The sequence below is a fragment of the Notechis scutatus genome, chromosome 1 (assembly GCF_049901735.1).
Source record: "Notechis scutatus isolate UNSWTSFEM ecotype Mainland chromosome 1, rNotScu1.2, whole genome shotgun sequence".
Taxonomy (NCBI): domain Eukaryota; kingdom Metazoa; phylum Chordata; class Lepidosauria; order Squamata; family Elapidae; genus Notechis; species Notechis scutatus.
In genome coordinates, this window is record NC_142009.1 from 173,649,317 (window position 1) to 173,677,256 (window position 27,940).

At 33.8% G+C, this 27,940-nt stretch overlaps 1 protein-coding gene across 17 annotated transcripts in view; it reads left to right on the top strand.

The window, feature by feature from the left end:
* The window catches only part of HYCC2 (hyccin PI4KA lipid kinase complex subunit 2), a 66,234-nt gene extending 38,739 nt beyond the window's left edge, over positions 1-27,495 (top strand). For 12 of the 17 annotated variants that reach the window (XM_087949955.1, XM_087949880.1, XM_087949960.1 and 9 more), the window contains 5 exons: positions 3,979-4,095; positions 9,986-10,073; positions 13,479-13,638; positions 14,836-15,003; positions 19,641-27,495. In XM_087949955.1, coding sequence (XP_087806081.1) covers positions 3,979-4,095; positions 9,986-10,073; positions 13,479-13,638; positions 14,836-15,003; positions 19,641-20,239 — 1,132 coding nt within the window. In that variant the 3' untranslated portion in view covers positions 20,240-27,495. The remainder of the gene's footprint in view (positions 1-3,978; positions 4,096-9,985; positions 10,074-13,478; positions 13,639-14,835; positions 15,004-19,640) is intronic. The other 5 variants (XM_087949989.1, XM_087949968.1, XM_087949980.1 and 2 more) reach the window with 1 other exon arrangement.
* The last annotated feature ends 445 nt before the right edge of the window (positions 27,496-27,940 follow it).

Sequence of the window (27,940 nt, forward strand, 5' to 3'; positions counted from 1 at the left end):
ACAAAATAGAGTTTGTACTTTCAACATCATGATGCAGGTTTTATCAATTAACCTTCCACTAAGGAGGGATTGAACCATGGAACCAACTTTCCTTATGGGGATTGGACCATGTATATTGTTTTATATACTTTTCATTGTGATTTTTTTTTCTATGTGATGCTTATGTGAATTAAGATAAACAGGAGAAAAGTCCAAGTCCCATTCTGAAAAACCATTTTTAATGAAGATTATCCAAAATGGATCTTATGGAGCATCATTTTTTCCCTTTTTAACCTGACTAGCAATAGAAATAACTAATAGGTAGCCTGTTTACTAAGCCTGACTCCAAATCAGGGGTCCCCAACCCTCAGGCCGCAGACTGCTACTGGTCCATGGCCTGTTGGGAACTGGGCTGCTCAAGTGGTGAGCGAACATGCAAAGCTTTATTTGTGCATGTGTGGGGTTAGGTTGCGCGCATAAAACCAGCCCCGCCAACAGTGATCCATGGAGGCAAAAAGGTTAGGGACTACTACTTTAAAGGATCTAAATAAATTTATGACAAGAACAGAAACAATATGAAAAAGGCCTATAAACTCATGTTTTTATTGTTATTAGTTTATTTGCTGTTTCATTTCACTTTTTATATTCTTTTCCAACTAATATGAATCAATAATTACCTTCTAGTTCTGCAATATCTGTGCCAACCGCATACTGGATCCGTGCCTTTAATTCATCCATTCTAAAAATCCAATAAGGGTTGCATTACAGGTGGAATATCCTCAGAAGAAAAAGACACTTCAGCGCCATGGTGCTGAAAATCTTTTCAGAGGAAAATTGATGTTTCAGTCCAAAACGTGCATTCTTACAGCTCTTCTCCCTTTAGAATCCTTTACGTGGGCAAATTTTAATTTCTTTGTTTTTAAAAGGATATTATTGATCTTGACCTTGCCTTTGACTGGATTTCAATTTTTTCTTGCTGCAGTTAAATGTTAAGTGGACATTGATGGTTGTTACCTGGATACTTTCCATAAGTGTGATTAGATGTAATTTGATTGATGTTGATACTGAACTGTAGAAATAATTTCAGAGAATTTCAGTGGGAATAGATCGGCAGCTTTTACAAAAATCAAGTTTGTGATGATAGGAAGTTTTCAGGCAAAATAAGAAATATTGTGAGTAATAATAGTTATTTTCTACTATATCATTAGTAATCGAATATAGTACTGCAGACTACTTCTGCTGACTGCTGGCTGCTTGCAGTTTGGCAGTTTGAATCTCACCAGGCTCAAGGTTGACTCAGCCTTCCATCCTTCCGAGGTGGGTAAAATGAGGACCCAGATTGTTGGGGGCAATAGGCTGACTCTGTAAAACCATTTAGAGAGGACTGTAAATCACTATGAAGCAGTATATACAGGGGTAGGATTCTACCGGTTTGGGCCGGTTCGCGTGAACCGGATGTTAATCTTACATCCAGTTTGGCAAACCGGTAGTTCTGAAGAACAGCTGGCCCTGCCCACCCCACCCTGCCCTGCAGTCCCTACGAGGCCCGTTTGGCTCCCAGGTAAGTGTAGGGTAGCCTCCTGGGAGCCAAAATGGGGCATTGGAGGGGTCCGGTGCTGCTCCCCCACCCTGTTTTTGCTCCCAAGAGACTCCAGGGAGGCTTGCTAGGCCCAAAATGCTTCCCCCCACCCTGCTTATGCTCCTAGGAGGCTCCAGGGAGGCTTGTAGGCCCCATTTTGGGCCAAGGAGGCCTCCCTGCAGCCTCCTGGGAGCATCCAGCCATCCAATATGCCTGAATTCAGTGTTTAGCCAAAAGAACATTTGGAGCTAATACAGTATTGATTACTGCCTTGGGAATATTCCATGTAATCAAAACTATGCAGTCTCCTAAAACTGTTGGAGCCAATCTTCTTTCTTTCTTCCATATCCTCCTCTTCAAAACTAGTAAGTTGCTCTGCTTTTTCATGCCAGGCGTAGTGTGGTAAGTTTAGAGTGGGTTTTGTAGAGAACAGCTTATCTTTAGATCTCATTCATTTGCTCAATTTCAGAGCATACATTACACAATTTCCAAAGCATAATTCAGACTATTCAGCAGTTTGCCTAGCTACTGCTTCATTACGTCTATTGCTGTCACAACCTTTATAAAGCCCAATGGCCTTTTAAATTTGACAAGCAAAAAACATAGTAAATATTTCTCACAAATATTTTCCCTCTTCCACTTTGTGGCTCGATATTTAACATACAAAATTATATGCTGTGTTACTATTCAGGCAGTTTGCAACTTGTGTTTTTTGTTGTTGGAAGGCAACTCTTAAAATTTGAAGATGGTGGTAAATTCTTGGTAATAAAATGGCAAGTAGAAAGGCTCACTTCTACTTGCCATTTAGAAAATATTAGAAAGAATGAGAAGGTTAAGCTTTGTTTTGTTTCCAATCTCCTTTTCTTGACTTGGTCTTCATAAAAAGTAGCTTTGGAATTGAAGCCATATGTGTTAAAACAAAATTCTTTCTGTTTAAGTACAAGTATGCAAAAAGTTTCAAGATTAATCCAAGATGTTTAATGGCTTTAAATATCTGGGTGTTGTACTAGGGTTTAAGTCAGAGCTCTTCAAACTTCCCAACTTTAAGACTTGTGGACTTCAACTCCCAGAATTCTCCAGCCAGCATAGCTTTCTTTCTTTCTTTCTTTCTTTCTTTCTTTCTTTCTTTCTTTCTTTCTTTCTTTCTTTCTTTCTTTCTTTCTTTCTTTCTTTCTTTCTTTCTTTCTTTCTTTCTTTCTTTCTCTTAAAAGGAAGAAGAAAAAGAAAGAGGGAAGGATGGGAGAAAGAAAGGGAGGGAAGGGAAAAAGGGAAGGGAAAGGAATGTGAATGATATGGATGGATGGATGGATAGATGGAGGGAGGGAGGTAAAGAAAAAGGAGAGGAAGGAAGGACCACAAACCTGGCACTAGATGCAGCTTCAGAGGATGCTTTGAAACAGCACAGCAATCCAGGGACCTCAGAGGTCATCTAGTCCAACCCCGCACCAAGAGCATTGTTAAAGTGAGTTTCTATCTTTTGACCCACCCAGTCACGTGACCACCAAGCCACACTCAGCCGATCATGTGACCACCAAGCCATACTCAGCCACCATATGACCACCAAGCCACGCCCAGCCAGTCACATAACCACCAAGCCACACCCACAAATTAGACCACGCCCACAGAACCGGTTGTTAAGAAATTTGAATCCTACCCCTGGATATATAAATCTAAGTGCTACTGGTAGTGCTATTATCCCATGATATTGTAACCATCTTTCATTGTGGTTTTATGTAGAGAAAGGATTGTTTTAATGGTGTGTCTTAATTGTTTATGTAGATATTACAGAATTAAATATATTAAAACATTTGCAGGTTGTTCCTGACTTAACAACCACATGAGACCAGAATTTATGTTGTTAAACAAGATTGTTGTTGTTGAATCATGCTCAATTTTATGAACTATTTTGCCACAGCTGTTAAGCAAATTACTGCAGTTGTTAAGTGAATCATTCAGTCAGTAAGTGAATTCAGCTTTTCCTATTGACTTTGCTTATCAGAAGCTGGCTGGAAAGATTGCCAACAGCAATTATATGATCCCAGCATGCTCCAGCCATCGTAAATATATGCCTCTTGCCAAGCACCCAAATTTTGATCACCTGACTGTGGGAATGCTGCATTGGTTGTCAGTATGAGGTCTGGTTGTAAGTCACCATGCAGCAGTGAATGGGTGCTAAACAAGAGTTACCTATACTGCATTGCATCACAAATACTTTGGTTTTTAATTTAAGTGAGTAATTTTCTCACAACAGTATATACTACCCACTACTATAAAAACACATAAATAAACTAAAAATGAATATTATTACTGAAATACCTTGGTTTGTAGTTTAGAATTTTGTATGCAAAATTTAAAATAAGAAAATGTGTTTACTCAAAAGATAAAGATGTAATTTTTAGAAATGTGTTTATATTTTGCAGGCTCTGTGTGAGTGGATTTCCACGACAGAATGAAAAATGCTGGAAGGAAGATGGCTGCAGAGTAGTATTGGATCCTGACTTCATGGTTCAGTTACTCACTGGAATCTATTATGCTATGTATGTATCTAAATTTTGGGTGTAACAGTTCTTGTTTTTGAGCAAATTATTAATATTTTTGCAGGAATAAAATATAACATAAATTATTAACCCTTAACCACAGACCTACTGTTTCGGCTATGCTATTACAGACATGAGGTCATAATGACTGCTCTAGCTGCTAGCTGTAGTCCAGGTAATTGCACTACAATATTGGATTTGTGGTTCTGGATCTATTGCTTCCAAAAGGTGCAGAAGACCATTTGAATTTGTTCTTGCCATATAAATTATTGCATGACATGGATTGTAGCTGGTCATCAATTTTATCGGGAGCTTTATCATCGCTGATGTCAGAACTGGCCCACTGGGTTCCTCATCGTCCATTATAAAATTTCCATTGCAATCTGATTCCACTTCACTCAGATCACTTTCTGCTTTTTCATACCACGTTAGAGCAGTTTCTTCGAAGTTTGGATCAGCAAATCACACTCTTTTTGGCAGAAAATGTGGCCCCAGCTTTATAAAAAAAATGTTAACAAAGATCTGCAGTTAAAATGACAGCAACTCAAATTCAAACGCCACTACAGAAAACACCAAATAACTCACGCAAGCGTGCTGCTGCATACACTCTTAATGGTGGGAAAACAAAAACTATTCGCAACTGGAACAGTCCATTTGTAAAAATAGGGGTTTTCTGAACATTTTGGGAAACTGTTGCAGTCACTATCACCGTGGGTCTGTGGTTATGTGTTAAAGTATTAACAGTGGACACTGGACTTCTGTCAGGCAATGTTTCTGCTTTATTAGTTAGCTGTAGTTTGAAAATACCGTATTTCATTGGCCTAAATACAAGTGAGCATACATATATTTTGTCTTGTTTAAAAAACAGCAGTGAATGGAAAAGAACCACTTGAATAACCCTCTAGCAGAGTACTTAACATGTTTTTCATTTTTTTCTTTCTAATAGTTGTACTATGTTCTGCTGTGAAAAATAGTAAGTTACATTTGCCATGAAGTTGATTTTTAACTCTGGAAAGCTTCTACTTGATTATTACCAGTTGCATGTTTCCTAGATTGAAGGGTCTTACTCATGATCACTCCTATCCTGGCCATCTCACATTTGAACTACTGTAATGCTCTTTACATAAAGCTGCCCATGAAGAGTATCCAGAAAATTCAATTGGTGCAAAATGCAGCGAACATACATTATATTTCTGCTTCACAAGCTGCATTAGTTACCAGTTTATTTCCAGGTCCAATTCAAGGTGTTGATGTTGATCTTTAAAGCCTTTCATGGCATGGTATTTGAGCCTCTTCCCCAGTTTAATTTACCTGCCATCTCTCCAGATCCAACAGAGAGGGCATACCAATAGCACTTCACAGTGCTTCACAACCCTCTCTAAGTGGTTTTACAGAGTCAGCATATTGTGCCCAACAATCTGGGTCCTTATTTTACTGACTTCAGAAGTATGGACGGCTCAGCTAAAATGCCGGGCTCATGGAGGGAGGCACTGATTTCGCTGATTCCAAAGGAGGATTTGGATCCCCGATTTATACAAAATTACAGACCAATTTCTTTGTTAAACACTGATTACAAACCATTAGCTACCATCATAGCAAACAGATTAAAAAGAATATTGAATGAGTATATACATAAAGATCAGAATGGATTTCTCCCTAACAGACAAATTAGGAACAATTTAAGAATAGTGTTAGATGTCTTGGAATATTATGAAGCCCACCCGGATAAACAAGTAGCCCTTGTGTTTCTGGACGCTCAGAAGGCCTTCGATAATTTAAATTGGCAATTTCTAATCCAACAAATCTATAATATGAATTTAGGCACTAAAGTGTTTAAAATGCCATCACTCTTGGAGGAGTTGAAGATGAGTCTTAAAAAACAGAAAGAAGATGCAGAAAGGGGAGGAAGATCCTTTGGCTTCGGATTTGAATTTTTTGAAATGGAGATCCTGAACTATGAAAAGCAAAAGGAAAAGCTTCAAGAGCAAGAAGGGCGGGACAAAGAAGAAGCCATTTTCAATGATCAAATAATGCAAAGTGTGGTAATAAGGGGAAAAAGGGGGAAAGGAGTTAAAAGTTTGAGATCAAAGGGAACAGCCAAAAGAAAAATAGTCTGAAAATTTATGTTGTTTATGCTGTTTATGTATATAACAGCAAGGAGAAGCAGAAAAGAAAACTACAGAAGGGAAAATTAGAGAAGGGTATAAAACAAAGGATGAGAAAAGGGGGGGAAAGATAGAAAGGGAAAGAACTTATGAGGGACAAAAGCAGGAAATAAAGAAAAAGGGGAAACTGTACTAGGATTAAAGGTATTTGCTCAGCTAGAAAACAGAGACAATAGTTAAATTAAGTTAAAAGTGAGGATTCTGCAAAGGTACAAAAGATAGTGTTGTGACAGTAGAATACTGTAATGAGTTAGACATGAAATAAGTAAATAATCTATGAGATAAAACTATTGTTATGTAATGGTATGTTTATTTATAATTAATGCAATAATAAAGAAGAGAGGGAAACATTGCAATTGTTTTTAAAGATTGATAAAATCTTGAAAAGAAATGTGAAAGATTTATAAGGAAATTTATTCCAGTTATTAGAATGAATTTGAATAATTATTTTGCTTATTAATGGTAAATAATTTATAAAACTGTATGACTATCCAATGGTATGCTTATTAACAGTTAAGTAATAATGAAGAAGGGAGGGAAACATTTCAGTTGTTCTCAAAGATTGATAGATATTGAAAAGAAACGTGAAAGATTTACAAGGTTCATACCAGTACTAGAATGATTTTGAATAACTATTTTGTTTACTAATGTTTATATATATATATTGTTTTTGCTATGTTTTTAGAATTTTTCTTTTTACATTTTCAAGGGGAAGTACCAAGCAGAGTCTGAATGATGAGATCTACATGATATAAAATAGATATTAGAAATTTGAATGTTATAATTTTAGAATGCACAAATTCAATGTTTAATGAGATTTCATATGATAACAATAAGATTTAAAGGTGTTGCACATCGATTGGCAATCATAGGGGGAATTTTGCTTCTTAAGAATGTTGGAAGAGAACATATGAAATTGTAAACAAGACAGACGAAAGTATAAGTATAATGAATAAAAAGATATAGAAATTTAGGTAAAAGAAATAAATTGAATAAGAAGAAAATGAGATAACCATAAAAGAAAATTAAGAGAAGTAAAGGGAGAAATAGTAAGAAGTTGGAAAAAGAGTAATAAGATATGAAGTTGAATACATAAGATGAATATGCATATGAAATTGTGTCTGTGTGGAAATGTGATAACCTGGAACCATGCTGTACTCAAATAAGATGTTTGTTTTATTTGTTTTGTTAAAACTCAATAAAACTTTATTAAAAAAAAGAAAAGAAAATAACTATGATAAATTATTACAAGTAAAGAAAGATCTAGGGATAACCAATACAGTTATAATCCAATAGTAATAGCAGAAAAATATATCATTTATTAATTAATAGGTAATTGATAAGGGATAAGGAATACTTGCCAATGATTACTTACTACTGTTTACTATGAGCTATCAATCTTAATATCAAATGTAACAGAAAGAGATATGTTTATTGTTCTATTTATATTCTTTTTATTAGTACATATTTGTATGTTTGTGTTTTAATCTTTTGTAAATAAAGTCTATTTTAAAACTAAAAAAAAAAGATCTAGGGATATGGGTTAAACTGCAACTCTCATTATTAGGGAGGATTGCTACTATCAAAATGTCTATTCTCCCTAAATTCATCTATTTATTTCAGACAATATCAATTAAAATACATAAAAACTACTTTGTGGAACTTAATAGGCCAATTGCAAATTTTATTTGGCAAGGGGAAAAAACGAGAATAAACCTAAAAGCAATGCAGGATATGAAGAGCAGGGGAGGTAATATTACTATGCAGATTCCTTAGTATGGCTGAAAGAATGGGTGAATCTATCTAATAAAAGAATACTTGTTTTAGAAGGCCATGATTTACAGAGAGGGTGGCACGCTTTCCTATGGGATATGGGGAAAACTAAACAAAAATATTTTCATAGACATTTAATTAGAGATTCTTTATTGGCCAGTTGAAATAAAATAAGGAAAAAAGGTCCCGATCTGGATTTCAACAATGGAGGTGAATAATTTGGATATTAATGAGATGTTAAAGTACAAAGACTTATTGGATATTCAAGGGAATTTGAAATTATGGCAAGACCTTCAGGAACAAGGGTTATGAATTGACCGGTGGGCATATCTCCAAGTCCAGAATAGATATAGACAGGATATGAAGGATTTCGGAATCTATAATAAACCACAACAATTAGATAAAATTCTATTAGGCCCAGACAAAAAAACAAAAAAACAGAATTTTATAACTATTTATTAGAGATAGAGTTAGAGGAAGAAATAGTTAAAGGTAATATGATAGCTTGGAGCAGGAAAATGTTTTATAGATGGCATCTACCCCCTTCGAGATTAGCGAAGATGTTTCTCAACATGAGCCCTAAATGCTGGAAGTGCAAAAAGAAAGAGGGAACATTCTACCACATGTGGTGGTCTTGCACAGAATCCCAAAAATATTGGCTGAGAATAAAAAAATGGATGGAGGAAATTACGACTGAGCAGATTGAACTTAAACCAGAATTCTTTCTACTAGGGATACTCAACAGACAATTCCCAGAAAAAGTTAAATATATAATATTACATATATTGACGGCAGCTAGATTAGCCTTCGCACAATGCTGGAAACAATCCTATATGCCACCAGAGGAAATGATCATTCAGAAAATATCAAGTTGTGCAGAAATGGATAAATTAACTCTTAACACTAAAAAATAATGAAGTATCACAGTACTATATGAGTTGGAACTGTTGGTATGAGTGGATAGACCGAAGATAGATTATATTTTTATTTTTATTTATTTATTTATTTGATTTGCCAATTGTTTACAAGATAATAAGTATAAGTGTATACATAGTTGTGAATACATGAAATGGGTACATATAAGAAAAATAAAAGAAGAATAAGAGAAACAATAGGACAGGGACAGTAGGCACGTTGGTGTGCTTATGCACGCCCCCTATATAATAATAATAATAATAATAATAATAATAATAATAATAATAATAATAATAATAATAATAAATAAATAAAAATTGTACATGAGGAGGAGCGACAATAGTAGTAATTAGATATTCACACTAAAGACTAATTGCAAATATGGCACAAAATAATGAGATAAATAAGGAACCACAAACTGTTGATGATGTAATTTTTTTTAAGCATTTGCCCTTTTTTCCTTTTTGTTTTTCTTCCCCTCCCTAAATTGTGTGTGTGTTATTTGTATATTTTAACTGCAAAATTTTATAAAGTTTATTAAAAAAAAAAAAAGAATTGAAGGCTGAGTCAACCTGGAGCCGGTAATACTTGAACTACCAAACTGCTGGCACCCGGCAGTCAGCAGAATCAGCCTGCAGTACTGCATTTTGAATTCACTGCGCCATTATGACATGTTATGGGTTCCGTCATCTAGGGATCTGCATTTGGTAGGCCCTAGGAATCAGGCCTTTTTTGTTGTGTGTCCAAGATGTGGAATCTTTCCCCCCCCCGAGGTGACGTTGGCCACATCATTTCTGAACTTTTGAAGGTTCCTTAAGATCTGGTTATGCCTGCAGAACTGGGGACTCCAGGGGATGGGTGAACTGGTGAGGTGGTTCAGTTATTATTAACATCTGCCTGCTATGTCAAAAATGTTAGTAATGAAATTATCCTGACTGAAATGTACAGATAGAGCAAGGAAGAATTGTACCCATGAGTTAGGTATTTATGATCACAAAAATAATGCACTGTGTTATTTCCTTTGCATCCATATATAGCTACAATGGACAATGGGAACTTGGTCAGGAAGCCCTGGATGATATAATATATCGAGCTCAGCTTGAACTCTATTCTCAGCCACTGCTGGTAAGGAGATAGGCTGTAATCTGTTCAATGAGATTTAAATTGTGCATATAATTGTAATATTAATAGTTACCTTTGAATGAATTATGTAATATTCTAAAATCTTCCAAAGGAACCTTCAGCAGAATAGTTTGTGCACATTGTAACAAAATCTCCTGATAAATTTACACTTTGATTTCATCCACTAGGCTACAATCCAGAGTTCCTCAGTCTGTTATAAAGCAAAGATTAGCAGAATATTGGTTAACAGGAATAATTAGAGTCATATTACTTGCAATCTTTGTTTGACTCTACTTGCAGTGTGCTTATTAAAAATGCTTTTTGGGAATCATGCAGGTGTACACTTGTATATTGTTTATGTATACAGTAGTCCTTAACTATTCGTTTAGGATCGTTTGAATCAATGGCACTGAAAAAAGTGACTTATGACTGTTTTTCACACTTACAATCGTTGCAGCATCCTCATGGTCACATGATCAAAATTTGGATTCTTGGCAACCGCTTCATATTTATGACTGTTGTGACTGTTGTGATCCCCTTTTGCAACTTTCTAACAAGAAAAGTCAATAGGGAAACCAATTCACTTAACAACCATATTACTAACTTAACAACTGCAATGATTCACTTAAAAACTGGGGCAAGAAAGTTGTAAAATGGAGCAGAACTCACTTAACAACTGTCTCGCTTAGCAGAAATTTTGGGTTCAATTATGGTTGTAAGTTGACGGTTACCTGTATGCTTGTTTATCTGCATTTTGCATGTCTGTTGAGAAGACTTTTACAGAATTATTTGACAAGCATATGGCTAGATGGTAACAGTCTAGAAGCTGTGGTACAACTTGAATTGAGCTTCTCTCTGAACTTGAACAGCTTGATAATTATTTTAAGAAGTGGCATAATCTTCCTTTTCCCCTTCGTCTTTTATGAATGTAGGTCACTGGCCTTTTACTAGATACATAAACAAAATCCTGAAAATAGAAAATGTCCACTTTCCTATATCATTTGTTTTTCTTTACTCACAATCATGTCCAGCAGATTGGTTTCTGTCTATTTAAGGAGACACTGAAAGAGCTAAAGTCTTCTCCTGGCAAGCTACTTCGTCCCAGTAATCATCCCCTTCATGAGCGCTCAGTTTATCTTTCTCTTCTAGATTGGTGGTGGGTAGAGGAATAGATTTGTTTTGGGATTACCAAGAAGTGATCATTGTAATATAAAAAGCAGAGGTTAAGTTCCTGAACATACTTTATGAAAACAAAACATAGGGTGTGAACTTCATACAATTTGGAAGAAAATATGTGTGTACTTTGCCCAGATTTAATTAAATGTTAAAATTTTTTGCAAGGGAATCACCTTGCCAAATGAGATGGCATTTTTTAAATCTTCCCTTTAGATTAGGTTAAATGCTTGTTTGATGAATTATTGCTGACTAGATAATAGTATCCTTCTGAAGACAACAATTTGAATTTTATTTTGTTACTAAATATTCCTTTAGTAAATAACTAAATGCTTTACTAAATCGATTTTTAATAAAAAATAAATTCTGCTGATAAGGTTCCTGTAATAGGAATGTTATCAGCCTAAAGACTGAATTCATTTGAATTCAGCTTTTGTTTTTGACTAAACTGAAAAAGCTGGGGCAAACAATAATCCAATGGAAAGTCCTTTTTTATTTATTCATATTGTAATAATATAATAATTGGATTATTATTAATATATAATAATAATGATTTTTTTCTTTCCAACCTTTTAAAAAGTTTATATTTGCTGTACTTCTCTCCATTCTATTCTGCATTTTATTTAAATCTTTCCTGCATACGGCTCCCAGAAAATCAAAAGCATTGCCTTTCATTTTTAATGAACCCTACATAGTTTATTATGGTAGACATTATGGTAGACATAGAGTTACCACCTAGCATGACCCTAAAAAGTGCTTTTAACCACTGAAAAGAATACATTTTTGTGATCATTTGTGCTAGAATTGGTATAAAATTGTTTTTTCAGTTAACATCAGAGGTGGTATTCAGCAGGTTCTGACCAGTTCTGGAGAACCGGTAGTGGAAATTTTGAATAGTTCGGAGAACCGGCAAATACCAGCTCTGACAGGAGATTTTACAGTATCCTTCTCCTACCACACCCACCAAGCCACGCCCACAGAACCAGTAGTAAAAAAAATTGAATCCCACCACTGGGTAGCATCTCTTAGATAAAACATAGTTAATATTTTTCTACTCATCTGATTTGACTGATGAAAATGGGAGAGTAAATAAAATAATATCCTGTTGTGAGGTTAACAAATCATGATTGGCAGCAAGAAGGGTGCATGTCAAGGAAGTCTGGGGAAATGGAAGGCCAGCTTCTCCATGTCTAATCCTTGAGTTGTGGCACTATTTGTGATTTTCCTAAATAGTGAGAAAACTATACTATTGATGTTCAGCAGTTATAACACTGAAAGTACAATAATGTCATTACCCAGAAGATCATTGGTTGCCCTCTCCCCTCTTTGGAAGAGCTTTATAGCTCCCGCTGCCTTAAGAAAGTTCAAAACATTCTCAAAGATCCATCTCATCCTGGGAACCCTTTTTTTGAACTATTACCATCTTGCAGATGATACAGAATAATAAAACAAGCACAAATAGGCTGAAAAACAGCTTCTGTCCCAGGGCAGTAGCTCTTTTGAATTCTGCTGTATAGTGCAGTGTTGGTGTGGTGTCGGGGGTTTTCGGTTCAATGTGTGAAAGGTGAAGGATGTGTTTTTGTATTTATTTTCATGGTCATGATGTGCACTGAAGATGGTGTTTGATTTCATTGTACGAGTGCAATGACAATAAAGAAAACTAAATTAAAAAGAGACTTTGATAATGGCTTTACATACATATCTAGAATTTTACAGTAGCAGAAGGGTTGGTTATAGCAAAATTAATACAGTACACTATTTGTCAACTCCATAGGTAAAATTTGAGAAAAGTAACACATATTTGGCAAAAGATAGGAGAGAGTATATATCCTGACATGGAACTGCAAAACTTAAAAATACAATGATTTATGTTAATAAACAAAGACTGTAGTTATTTAATATAAATCCTAAAATTTGGTTATTATTATTTTTTTCTTTAGTCCTTGTTTAATTTCTTTTTTGATTGCCAACTTACTGTAGCATGAGGAATAGAAGAATCTGGGGGTGGAGTTCAAAGAGGGTTCAGCCTAGAATCTCTATGTAGCCACAAGTGAGCTAAGTTCAACCCCCTTTGAATTCTGTTGACCTTATCTAACTCCTAGCAGGTGTTAACCCTTAGCTGAAAATATTCCTGTGCGTAGGCAGGAGCAGCAATATATCAGTTTAATTGGACCCTCACTTGTGGACTTGATATTTTGTCCCTGACACTTACACAGCATTTTACTGTTGTAATAGGTTGCAAATGCAATGAAGAATTCATTACCTTTTGATGCTCCTGATGTATCACAAGGAGGACAGAAGGTTTTGAAAGTAGAGGTTACTCCAACAGTGCCAAGAATTTCTCGGACAGCTATTACAACAGCTTCAATCCGCCGACATCGCTGGAGAAGAGAAGGTAAGTCTTTATAATGCAAAGTGGAAATTGTAATATGGTATCATTCCCCTCCACTGGCAAATGCTAGCTTCTAAGCCTGAATTTGATCATTACATTTCAGGTATATAGACGTACAGAAAATAATTATCTATGTATGTCAACTCTGTGTATGTCAGCTCAAACATGTAATTGTGACTGCATACTACAATGAAGCAAGAATTCTTCCTATTTTATATTTTGTGAAATCTAAACAAGCTTAAGTGATTTAAGTGGTATATTATGGTATGAAAATTAATAGTAATTACTATCTACTTTCAGTGGGTTGGATCTTTCTGCTTTTTAAAAAATTGTTGGAAGGTAATTATTTTGATGGTGTGACTGTATTTATAATTTTTGGGCAAATCCAACTAGACAGTAACACTAAAAATTTAGACTTTTTTTCCTTTTTCAAACTATTTCACAATTTACAATCTATATCTGTCTTTTGGGGATGTGTGTGTGTGTTTTAAATAATGGTATAGTATGTATATATAAACTTTCAAAATTCCAACAAAAGCTAGATAATATTGAAAATGTTATCTTTGTGTTTTTCATTAAATAATAACTGGTATTTTAATATACTTACTAATATTTTCAGGACCTGTGCTCTGCAAAGCTAATGATAAATCTCAAGTATTTTATGTGTAAGATAATTTAAGAATCTTTTAGTTTTCATAGGGAGCAACTTCAAATCTTTTAAATTCACTCCTGCCAACAAAAAGAAAAGCAAATGTTAAACTGGAAACAAATCTCAATTTCTGTTATAATAGTTTGTCCTGGGAGGTATGGTTTGATTTTTTTACCAATTATATTGGTAAATATATAGTAGACTGCAAAAACATAAAATTTGAACTTTTATTAAACTTTAAATTCCTTTTAAATATTTATGTACGTAGTACTGATTCACTTTTGTTTTCATTTTGAATTCTTCCTGATAAAAACAGTTAATCCCATTTTTACAAATCCTTCATCATGTACAGCTTCACTGCAGAAGTGTTGCATTCATGTCTTCTTGCATTCGGCACATCATATCCACTTATTTTTATGATGCTGTTCAACTTTCTTTGAGAAAAATACAGGTGTGGTTTTCTGTATTCCGTGTACACCTTCATTTCCCTGCCTGGGTTATGATTAGGAAAAGAGTAGAAAGACACTAAAATATTATATGTTGAATCCCAGATGGCTTTGACTTCTCAAATGATGCTGACATGAGCATTCCCGGATCTCCGATCCTGCACGGCTCCACAGACCTAGGGATCAAACGCAAGCAAGAGGGGGACGTACTGATGCTCAGGACCCCTGAGCATGGCTCACCGGAGCCCAACTTGACACCAGCCACAAAAGAGGGTAGGACAGAGATAAGGTGGCATAAGTCAGTAAAGCCATTGCTTGGGGAGGAGGATCCTGGATCTTTCTTCCGAAGCAGAATTCCCTTTTGCTTTAGAGTATATTCCATTGACCACAGGTATACTTTCTTCTCTTTCCTTCTTTCTGCGCATATCCCTTTATGCCTAGCTTTAGGCCTGGAGCTATTTATTCTAACATTTTGGACTTTGACTATCTGTATAATATCTAGCTTAGCATGGTTAAAATAATGTGATAACTTTGGATCATTTTGTAATGCAACGTGTGGATGATCTTGGGGGTATGAGGGAAAGATTCTGCTTAGAGAATGATCAGACAAGAGAGGCAGGAATTTTGTACCTTCAGATTTGCAAGATTGATGTCAACTCTTCTGAGTAAACCAGACAGGAAACCTGACTAGATGATTAAAATGTACTTTATTTTAAGATTACTTTAATAGAATCTTGCAAGTCTGAATGTACAGACTTTCCTCTGTTACTTTTAACCCTCTGATCAGTTAGGGCAGGTCTTCCTAAGTTTCTTCCTCTGACAGTTAAGCGTCTCTTGTTTGGCAATCTCTTTCTCTGATATCTCAAGATCATCCACTCATTCTTTTGCATCCTGGAACACCCTGCTAGTGAGCATGTTAAGTTTGCTAAATGTATACATATATACATTTGTAGCTATTTATATATATAGCTTATATATATATATATATATATAGCTTATATATATATATATATATATATATATATATATATATATATATATATATATATATATACAATAAAAATGTGTCAAGTAAAAATACTGATGCTGTTTTCACCACCTGGAGTGCTTTACAGCATATAAAATAATACTTTAACTGTAATTTAGTATTAGAAGGGGAGGGAGGAGCATTTCTTTTACTATTTTATATACCAAACTTCCGGTTCAATGGATGGTTTAATAACCTGTTCAGTGGATTGAAGTGGAATTAAATTGCCATTGTGATATTTATAAGATTGTGTCTCAAAGTAGGTAGTATAAACCTGAAGAGAGAAAAAAAATCTTATAGCCCTGTATAGTGGTATTCTTCATGTTAACTCTTTACTAAGGGATTCTCATTTTACTCAGTGCACGTCCTTAACCTACTGTCCCCTTGGTGCTGATGCAGAAGTATTCAGATAGCAATGCATTCTAAGTTATAGTTACAAATTTATTCTTTGCTAATCTGCATATCTCACTAATTTATTTCTATAGTGCTTCTTTTCTGTCTTTAGCGTAGTTTTTTTGGCATTGCTGATATTTTAAGACTTTAATAACATTTGCAAATTATGTGCTGTACATGCTTCACAGTTGCTTCAAGGAAAACTATGTAGGAGATGACCAAGCTGAGCCCGAGGGAGGGGTCAAGTACGTCATCATCAATCTTGAGTCCCTTCTCGCCCACAAGAGATCTAAATCCAGCCCACCTTGAATTCCATTGACTCTTATCTACTGCCAATTTTCCTTTGACTGTTAGTAGTTCAGAGTCTTGTAGAAAGCGTGCATTAAACCTGTATTCTTTTGAACTGTCTTGGCTCCTGATTTCTTGCACCTGATAAGCTAAATAGCAAAACAAAAAAGCAAACAAACCCTTTAGCGTTAGAATTAGGATTTCTTATTTATTGCATCTGAATCCATCATGTGCAATCAGAGTTCACAATATATGAAGAGGGGAGGCATTATTGGGAAACTATGGAAGCATGAAATTCAGAATTTACTCCTAGAACTGAGTGAATCTGAGCATGGCCAGTAAATGAGCCCTAACCACAATTTTTCTCCCACTGGTTTTATTTTATTGTACTAACCACATGTTGCATGTGCATGGGACCAGAACAAGGTACAGAAATTCTCACACAAATTCTCAAATCTTCTTTTCAAAGAGTTGCTTTGATGCCTTAGTACTTCTTTCTTTAATATGTTAGATATATTTAGATTAGGTGTTGTTGCCTAAATGTTTTCTAGATAAATAAAGTGAGCATAACTTACACAAAAAAGTATTTTAAAAATCATATTTTTTTGTGAACAAATATTTTTTTGGGGGTGATCTGGGATAGGAAAAGATTGGTTTTCTCTTAATCATAAAAAGAAATCATAGTTTGTTAAATTACTCTCTTTTGGTGATCTTGCTGATTTTACATGAAATTGATAAATATTGCTTCTTTTTAAAATTGGGTAAACAAAATGACACAATCTTATATTTCTTATGCTGGTCTATGATCATAATAAAATTGTTTTCATTTGAACTGTCTTATTTATCCTTGATTTTAAATATTCCAAGTATATAATAAATAATCAGTCTGTTTTGCAATATGCTTGGGTCAGTTTATGTAAATATTCTTTATAAGTTAATAAAAAGTAGAAGTATAATGCTGACAGGATTAATGTGCACGTACTCCTCTTACATTGATTATTTAAGAGAAGCTTTGAATATGAATAATAATGTTGGGAACATTGATGAATCATGTACCTGCAGAGGGCAGAGCTAGCATTGATTTAAAAAATATTTTTTAAAAAATGGTTGAAATATCCTTTTGAGATTATATTTTAGTTCTTTCTCTGACAAGCTTTATTGCCTAGAAGGACTTTGGTTCAGAATATACTTGAACTTTTTGTGAGAAAAATAACCTTTTCCCCAAATGACTATGTTCCCATTGAAGTCAAAAGAGTATATTTATAATCATTAGTAAATCTGTATATTGCTCAAATTGAACTTCTGAATACTTGATCACTTGAGAGATCCTACCTTGCATGTTATTTTCCTCCTTTTTCACTTTCAAGCACTGCTGAGTTGCCTTGGCCTCTGCATGGTGGTGGCATTCAGAAAATTTACACCGAGCCTCTCTGACTCTTTTCTTCGAACGGAAGGGATAATTTTATTAATTATACTAAATAATAATGTTGCAAGCATCATTGACAAACAACAATATTTCTTCCACTTTATGTCATTTTATCCTTGCAAACTTGATTGTAAGGCTTGAGATGTATCCATGGAAGTTGACTCGGAAACACCTCTGGATATTATGTTCCCTCCATTAAAGTAAGGAGGGGTTAAGAGAGGTGGTGGTGGGAAGGCAGCAGCTACTGCTGCTCAATCAAAAGCACTTTCACTTAGCTTTGCATGGTGGTCAAATAAAAGAAAGTCTAAAAGGCACATTTGCTTTCAGGACATTCTTTTATTTCAAATGGCTTTTTAACTTTTTGTGTGAAGAATACCATATGCAAAGTGGCTTGTTTTTTAAATATAATATTTTACAAGGCTCAGAGGTTTTTTTTAAATTTAAGGAGCCTTCTTATTTTACAGGGAACTGTTTTATTAATGTTTGAAATGTTAAAATGATGAAGTAAAAGAACATTGCTGAGAAAATGGGAAAAAATCCTTTCAGTCTGTAAAACTGACATTCTCTCAGCTGTCAGATTTAATTCTACATATTTACATTTGTCAATATGATTACTTTGCAGAAATTTTTGAAATGGGAGAGAAATTATGTTTGTCAGGATAATTGTAAGCTAAGGATTACTGTACAAAACAGAACAATATTAAGTTAGAACAATGGTGTCTAAATAATTGATTGGAAGACAGAATGCTCTGAGAGGCTGGTTAAGCACTTGGTTAGCTAAAGATAAATAATATTTTACAGTTACAGATATGGAGACTTGCTTCTGCTTTGTAAATAATCTGTTCTCTTCTTTATATTTCCACATTGTGCTAATTCCATGATAATGTGTCAGTATTTGAAACTGTCCAGAAAGAAAAAAAATAAAAACTATGTATATTTATTACATTTATATGCCATCCATTTTGGATCCAGTGCAACTTTGATAGGCAAAAACATTCTTACAAACCTCACAGTGACACATGCACCCACTGTTAAATACACACACACATAAAATAATACTCAGATGATGACATTCAGGAATACTTGCATGCATCAAAATCTCCATTTCATAGAACCCCTACAAATACTGAAGTAGAACTGCACCTTTGGCATTTAGAATAGGCAGAGGTACAATTTGAGTTAGAGTGAAAAAATAAAGTCAAACAAACCAAAAGTGGCAAAGAACCCATTATTTTCTATTTAAATGAATTCTGACTTAATTTTATATACCAGCACAACCATTCTAGGTTAATCTTTAGCACTGAGGATGGCAGGAAGATTTCCATAAGAATTTACTTCTGGAAGAATGTGCTTTTGGTTACATTCATTAAAAACAATCATAAACATTCCTCAGAAGTAAAAGTTCTCTAGTATTTAATATGCTTATTAATAAGTGCAGCTAGGATCATAGCCATGTATAAATTTATTGCAGTATTATAATTTACGTATTAGTAGATATGTAGTAAAACATGAGTGGTTTATGACTTTTTGAGAAAGGTTAATCTTATGGACATCTTTTAGAAAGTTAATCCATTTAAGCATTGTTAATAAATTCATTCTGTTCCAGACTGCAGTATAAAAACAATTATAATAAAAACACTGTAACTTGAAGTTTAGATTTCTCCAAAATGTTTGCAGCATAATTTTGCTTTAAAAAACCTATGTGCAATCCTATCCACTTTTAAAATTGAATCATAGTATTGTAATTTCTTCATCTGGGGTCTTTGGTATTTTCAGATGCTGAAGGAGTCAGTGGACGAGAAGAGTCTGTGAACTTCAATGATGCTGATGAAGGGTTTTCCTCTGGGGCATCACTTAGCAGCCAGCCACCAGGGACCAAACCTTCATCCACATCTCAGAGGGGCAGCTTAAGGAAAGGAGTTGCTGGGCTTTTGGCCAAGGATAAGGAGATCATCTTGGCTACCAAATCCACAGACAGCCCTCGAGAATCTGCCCGTAGGCAGTACCTGCACCAGTCAGTTGACCTCAGTACAGATGCAATTGAAATTACTCCCACAAAGAAACACTTGAGTTTGCCTGCTGGGCAGGTGGTACCAAAAGCCAGCAGTGTAAGCCTGATCCGAACTGCAAGTGCTTCTTCCAGTAAATCATTTGACTATGTGAATGGTAGTCAGACAAGTTCCAATGTTGGCATTGGCGGTGATGGTGTTACTAACTTAGCAGCTGGCAACTCCAATCGTTTTTCAACCATTAGTCTACAAGAGGACCGGTTAAGTCAAGCTGGAAATGGTAAAGATGTCCACTCACCAGGAGCTCCTCTGACTAAGCAGTCCCGATCCCCAAGTTTCAATATGCAACTAATATCCCAAGTTTAACTTTTTTTTTTTACCTTCTTATATTTTTTCAATTTGTCCAATTCTTTTTTGAGCAACATCTACAATCTTCATCCTATTGTTTGAAAATCCTGGCTTTGGTGATCTTGTTCGATTCATTTAGATACTATACTATATTTTGTACTGAAACAGCAATAAAACCTCATGTTTTCGCCCCCTCTCCCATAAATGTCATTGTGAAACAGTATAAAATATACTTTATGCCTTTTCCAAGCCTTTGGTTCTCCTTGGGTGATGTGCAATCCATTATAGGCAGATCAGTTCCCATTTCAACACTGTGAGTCTTGAGAAGATTGGAGGAAATGGAGAATATGATCCCTATCAAAACGAAGCTTCGGCTTTCCTGAGAAATAATAAACGGGTTAGTTTTCTCAGTCTAAAGTTCTGCAAAGACTAATGAATTGTGATTTTTTTTGTCTCTTGGAACCAAGAGTGCCTCAGAGATTCTAGTAGGACTTTGGACCTCTGAGTTAGTGCAATCAATTCTGTGGGAGAGGAATATTGTCATTGCTTCTGATGGCGGTTGAAATGCACTTTGTCATGAACATTAGAGTAGTCTTCCTCTTCCATCCATCCACTCTCGCCCTCCCAAGCTTAATGTTCAGCTACCGAGACATGTATATGTGACCAGGAAACTGCTGCTTCAGAATGAATGGGCTGTAAGTAGACAGCATAGGTTACAGTGCAGTTTTAAGGCCTGTGGAGCCATGTTTACATGTCTTCCTCACCCAGGAAACAGGGTTGTTTCTCTACATGGTAGAAATTTGATATATAAAATACATTTAAAACAAGATTAAGAAAATGGGACATGGGCTGTCCCAAGTATGACTACTCATCAATGCTCCTTTAAAAGTTACTTTTGTAAATTGATAATCTTTGGAACCTACAAGAACAATTGAAGTTTAGGCGAGGGAGTTTTTCAGGGTGCTTGCTGTGGAATGACTAAATTTTATCACTGAACAGACTCAGAAGCTTCAAAAAGGACAAGTGTTCTCCAGCGGGAAATGCCAAGAACAGAGGCAATGGCTGCTGAAAATACTGAGGCATCAGTTATCCTTAAAATCATTTCTCAAGCAGTGGGGTTTTTTGGCAGCTTTCTCTTTCCAAAGGAAACAATTCACTGCCTATATTTTGATCAATCCATTGCAGTCATATTTCATATAGTTAATGTAATGCGGGTGTATGTGGGGGAGCTAAAGATATTATCTCCTCCACTTTAATCTGGGAATGCATACTGTTGAATTTAACCTTGAATGCATGTGGTGTGTCAGCAATACGTGATATCTGTGCTGTAGATCACTGCTTTAAATTGCATTTCTTATTCTAAAGAAAGGGTTCATCATGTTTTGAAGAGTAATGTATACATGAAAAGCAAAAGGGGGCTGTTTTGCCTTCTTATATTTTTGCTGAACTTTGACCTGGAATTCTGTTGACAGTTAATGAAAGGAACAGATATAAGTTATATTCCTCTTCCCCCAAGTAACCTTTTGAATTAATTATAGGTTGAAGAGATTCAAAATAATAATACTTTATTTTCAAAAGGGTCAGAGGTTAAAATGTTCAGATTACTAAGTGCCATTATTCTGCTAAAGAAAAATTTAAGTTTAGTTGATAATTTCCAATTCTACTCTCTTTTGTCTTTCTTCCTTGACTTTTGATTTGAATCTGGAGTTTGTCAGAAGAATTGTAGCTAAAGTAATCCTCATTTTAAATTATTAGTATTACACTAAGTTGTAGTTACTTTGTATAGACACTCATTAAAGCAAAGCTAATGTCAAATTTAATTCCAATATTACTGAAACTCAGGAATGTTTCCAAGTGATTCACTGTAATTATTGAATATTCAGAATAATTTTGAATAATATGTATAATGTAGGTTAGACTTCTTGAGCTCTGAAGCCATCCATTACAGAAAACTTCAAAAAGTTTCTTTGTTCTGTAGAAAAAGTGAAAAGGGGCCTAGGTGTATGTCTTTATTTTTCTAGAGAACTAATATGATTCCCATATAATTCAGCAGTCTTTTTTAATAATAGAAATTATGACCATTATACAGAGAACTGCATGAATAGTTTTATAGCTAGGGACTTTGGGCTTTCAAGTGTTAAATAGTAGTTTATTGTGCAACATATTAAACTATGTTTGCATCCTTCTGATTTAATGGTGTGAAGATCACCAAAATGATTATGACCAAGGTGACAGGATTTTTTTAAAAAAACCATTGGTTACAAGCCTGTGGTTACACTTAGAGTAGCTTTTTAAGAACCAGATCCATGTATTCTACATAGCAAAAACATAGTTAAAAAGAAATATTGCTGTAATTAAGACCAGTTAATTAGACCAATTTGTTCTTTTTGAAAGAAATTTAACATGTTAAGCTTTTTTTATTTAAAAAAATCTGTATGTGGTTGTATACACATAATATGCAGAAAGCCTAATTTACATATTGATGATTGGTAGCCTGCTATCAAACTGGAATGTGTTTAATTGTGCAAATCTTCATCTTAAAGAGGTTATAGTTTATTTTTTTAAATATTGAATAAAATATATATTGTATCTTCTCAACGTATTAAAATTACAATGTGTACATATGTTGGGGTAATGACTTCCTTATAGAATTAGTAAAGTGATTGTTTTCTTATGTGCAGTACAATTTTCTGTATTTAGTTCTTTTGCTTTTAGTTATCATTTGACACATTATAACATATATGGGTTTTTAATTTTAGTTTGTTTTGTACATTGTTCAAATTCTGTTCCTATTTTAATATGCAACTTTCCCATACTGTGGACTCAAGTATGAAGCTTACCTTGTTTCTGTGTCTTTATGATGGAGAAAACACTGCTTCATATCTTTTCTTAAATATGTGTCTTACTTGAGAATATTAATTAGTCCTCTTAATAGGTCATGCTAGTACTGCTTCAACATTTGTTGATGTATTTGCTGCTAAACTGTCCCAAAGTTTTTGCTAAAAGCACTGTATTGATGTGTATTTGAAGGTTCAGACTCAGTGGGGATGTAACATCTTCCTTTGTTTGTTATTCGTGGTGAGATTGTTTCTTTCCTCTTAGCATCTTGGGTTTGCTTACTCTTGCCCCCCTCCCCCCAATCTGGATTGAATTGCACACTAGCTTTTATGATGTTGACCATGAACTATCCAAAAGTGTGTAAACTTGCCATGTATGCTTACCAAATATATAGACACTCAGTCACCACCTTTCATGTGTTACTCAGAAAGTATTCTGTGGTTCACAAGCTCATTGTAATCTAGAGAGAGTGAGAGTTAAAATACTCAATTATGAAAAGGAAGATGGGAAAGAATTAAAAAATGGTGGCACCTGAGTGAAGATACAACAGATCAATGCTTGGTGTAGCTTGTAAAATTCATTGATATGGAAATGAAATAGAATTAGATTGGCACAGAAGTCAGAACTTTCCATTGAACCTTGTAATTTACCATTACAAACTTTTTACTGGATTATAGGCAACAGTAATACTCAGAAGGATATGACAGATATTTGTATTTAAATATTGTTATACGTATATCCTGTTATATAATAGCTTCTGTAAAGTAGAAATGGCAGTTCTTACAATATTTTGTTCCAGTTTCACAGTGGAAAAGAACAAAGCATCTTTATATTTTGTGCATGTGTTGACCGAAATGCCTGTATAAAAATCTGAAAACATGATTACAAGATCTATGAACGAAACTGGGTAGGACAGTAGTCTGAAATAATATTTTTACTTGCCTTCTTCTCTGGAGAAATATGTAATCATTACCATATTGTAAAGACTATCCTGCCATTACTTTTGCTCTAGTTTTACATGTAAGAAGAGGAAAGGTATAGTTACATGGTTATTAACAAATGTTTGATTATTTTAGTTACACCATTTGACCTTGCTTGTTTTTTTTCATAATATAGACAATAATATGAGAATAAGATTAATCATCTCATTGATTACAAAACTATTTCAAACATTGCTAATGTGCAATTTATGGGCAGCTCTTTCAATGAATTCTTAATAAGTCTTTCATGTAAAAGTATGCATCATTCGATACCAGAATGATGAATTTGTATCACAGTGAGACGTTGCTTAAAATATAGTGTTTTTCAAACATATAAAGTATCTGATTCATAAACTGGGTGTCTTGTGTCTTGATGCTCTTTGTAGATTTAAAGTAGGCAAGTTCATATATTTTACAACTGAAATAAGGAAATCATAATATTTTCAGACTTTTGATTTGCACTATTTTATGGAAGTAGTTTTCTTTCTGTTGGGGAATGGATATGTGCATGTATATATGTGTGTATATATATGTGTGTATACCCACCCACATACATACATGCATATACATATATACATACACAGATGTGTACAATTTGTCAGTTGTTGACAATCAATTGCTGTTGTTTGCAAGATGTAATTATAATAGTAATGTAATATTCTGAAACATATATGTATATATTTCCAAATGTTTGTTTAATATTTTTTCATTATTATCAGTATTTATCTTCAGGGAATAGATTTTCATCATCTTGTTACAAATACATTTTGAAGGAGTAATTTGAGTGCTGGTAGTACCATCCAAATGCCACAGATTATTTTTTTAATTAGTACAAAAATTGCAGCTTTTAACAAATAATTAAGAAGATGAAATTGACAATTTTATTTTAGACTTTAAAGAACATAGGGGAAAAGACAAATCAATCTAAATACTATTTGCATGAATTATTTTAAAATTTGTTTTATAAATTTCTGGATAATTGCACATCATGCATTATAATTTTATTGCTTAAAATAAAACAAAGCTTCATATTCAACCAATTAAAATTAATAATTGCCAAATACTAGTAATTTGATTCATTGCTTAATACTAAATGCAATGTATAAATTCAATATTGGGACATTAGTAGTATACATGCAAAACCACTTAGATGAATCCAAAGTTGGTTCAGTCCAACTGTTGAACACTAATTTTTTTAACACAACAAAGTAGACATGTCTGTGACAAAAGTTTTTATTCATGGTTCATTAGGAATTAAACTTATTTCCTGTTGTTAGTGTTTCTGCATTATACCCATTATAATTATTCACATTCATTTGTACTGTTAAATCTTTTTAATATTGCATTCATTGATAATAATGAATGATAATATTGCATCCAAATATTCACGGAATCATTCAAATAAAAACCTTTAATTTCTTTTTAATTAAAGGTTTGATTCTCTTTCATTTAATTCTCTTTTATTTTTAATTTCTCAAATATGCTTTAGCAAAAATACATAATACCACTATTAACCTGAATATCCATCTTAATTTTATGCTAATACATCAAATACTATTTTGAATAAAAAATTAATTCTCCCTTTTAGTTTTCCCCAAATATTTTTGTATTGTGCTTTTGTAAAAAACCTTCACTTTATGTGCAGTAAGATTTTTAAAATAGTTTGCACTTAAAACATATAACTGCTTAATTTTGTGGAAAATAATATATTCAAACTCAAATCCCCTCAAAAAGCAAGTGGGATTTTAAAAATTGGTTATTTGTATGTATTTGTACACCCATTTCCATTATATGTAAAATTTAAATACAATAAAATATACAAGGGGTACAAGTTAGGATATCCTTTCTTAAATCTGTCAGAATTGTCAAGGCTGCAGTATTGAATTGCATAAACTGCCATATATGATTAGAGCACAACTTTTTAAAAAAACCATTGAATTGTTTTTGTAAATATATTCAAGCCTATAGTAAGTATAGTAAACTTGAAAATATATATTCAAAATTGGTTTGCTGTTCTTCCCAGAAATAAAATTTCAAATGTATAGTCATACCATAATTTGTAATAAGGAGCATCAATTTTATGCTGAGACATTTAATTTGCAAAGTAATAAATATTAGTGAGTACAAAAACATTTCTGTATAATTTTGAATTCTACTAATTTTAAAAGCCGATTACACTAAATATTAGAGAATTAAAATTTGCAGCATCCATTGGTACTAGAAAACAGAAACAGAATATTTTGGTGCTTTACTTCAAATGGGACCAAGATTATTTCTGGCATTAACAATATAATATCAATTCATGCAGTTAATCGTTTATCATGTTTAACCCAACCCAATGTCTTTATTCTACAAATAAAATACTTGAAATTAGTAGATAGTGGGGGAAAAAGCCTATTTAATTTACACTGGCTTATCAACGTTGATTTTGTTTTTACTTGAATTTTTACTTCCAATCAACATACATGGTTACTCATCTGTAATGTTTCTGTTTAAACAATTACAATAGGCATTCTGAAATATATTCATGAGTGTTTCAAATTTTACACAACTTAAATAGCCTTCATTTTGAAATTACTTTTTACAGTATTATCATTAGTATTTAGTATTAGTATTTCTGAATGTATTGTTTATAATTGGAAAGTAGAAGTAGAAACTTGAAATCAGCCTGTTTTTTGCAAGGTCATCTCAGACAAGATGATTAGCTTAACTTGGTCACATTAAAACATTACTCCTGGATTTGAATAAATTCTGACAAGCTACTGATGGTGAATGGAGATGTTAATTTTTAATGTTTGTAAACAGATATCCTGACTTACAATGTTTGATTCTAGCTTGTTTGACAATAGTTACATAAGCTCAACTTTCAAAAGCATTGTTTTCCCTTCACACCTTCCATCTGACCAATTATTATCTGTCATACAAAGGTTTATTATTAAACCGAGATTTCTGAAGGATTTACTGTTCTGGCATTATGTAACCTATTTTACCTCATTTACAAAAACCATAGCTAGCAAATAGCCCACTTATTTTATAGAAAATCTGTTTGATGAAAGGAGTTGATTTATGTTAATATTCCACCAGTATATTGGTATGATATTTGAAACAAATTAAAATTTGGTGCTGGTGAAATGTTAAACAAAATGAGTATGTAATATAAATGCAGTCTTTGTGGCCCTAACTTGGGACCTGTGAAAAACTATTAACAGAGCTCAGATGACATGTTTTTGAAGATCATTATACTGGTGCATGTAAGCCATTATTGTAACAGTCTTACTGAATCTGGTTAATGTTGAACTGTGTTAAGTGTTGAATTTGTAAATAACTGCCACAGATAGATAATATTTTGAATCATTGTAAATACAGGTGTATAAAATTAAAACTAATCTGGCAACACAGAATATATATGTATTTATAAAAGGTGTTTAAATAAATATTGTGCTGTTTCTGGAAAAATGGTCACATTGTCATATTTTCCCCAGTATACTTTTACATGAGCAGTATATGTTCTTCTCATAAAACATGTTTCTTCTGGGTAGGTATTTTATATAACAATCCAGAATACTTGTTTTGCACTGAAGTTAAGTTCTAAAAACTGGCTGATCATTAGTATTACTTGGCACAGATCATCAGTAGGTTTACATGTTACAAGCTGCAGTATTTTAATCTGTAAGGCATTGGAAGATTGTATATTGGTTCTCTTCCAAATGCTCCCATGTCTTGGGAATATAAAGACTAGAAGATTGTCAGCGCAACTACTGATTTGATTGTTAAAACTTTCACATTGGCTTCTATTCCATTCCATTCCACTCCATTCCAATACACAAACTCTTCAGATAGTATTTAATATACATCCTTAAACTGTTATAGTGGTAGAAATATTTACAGGTTTAGAACCATC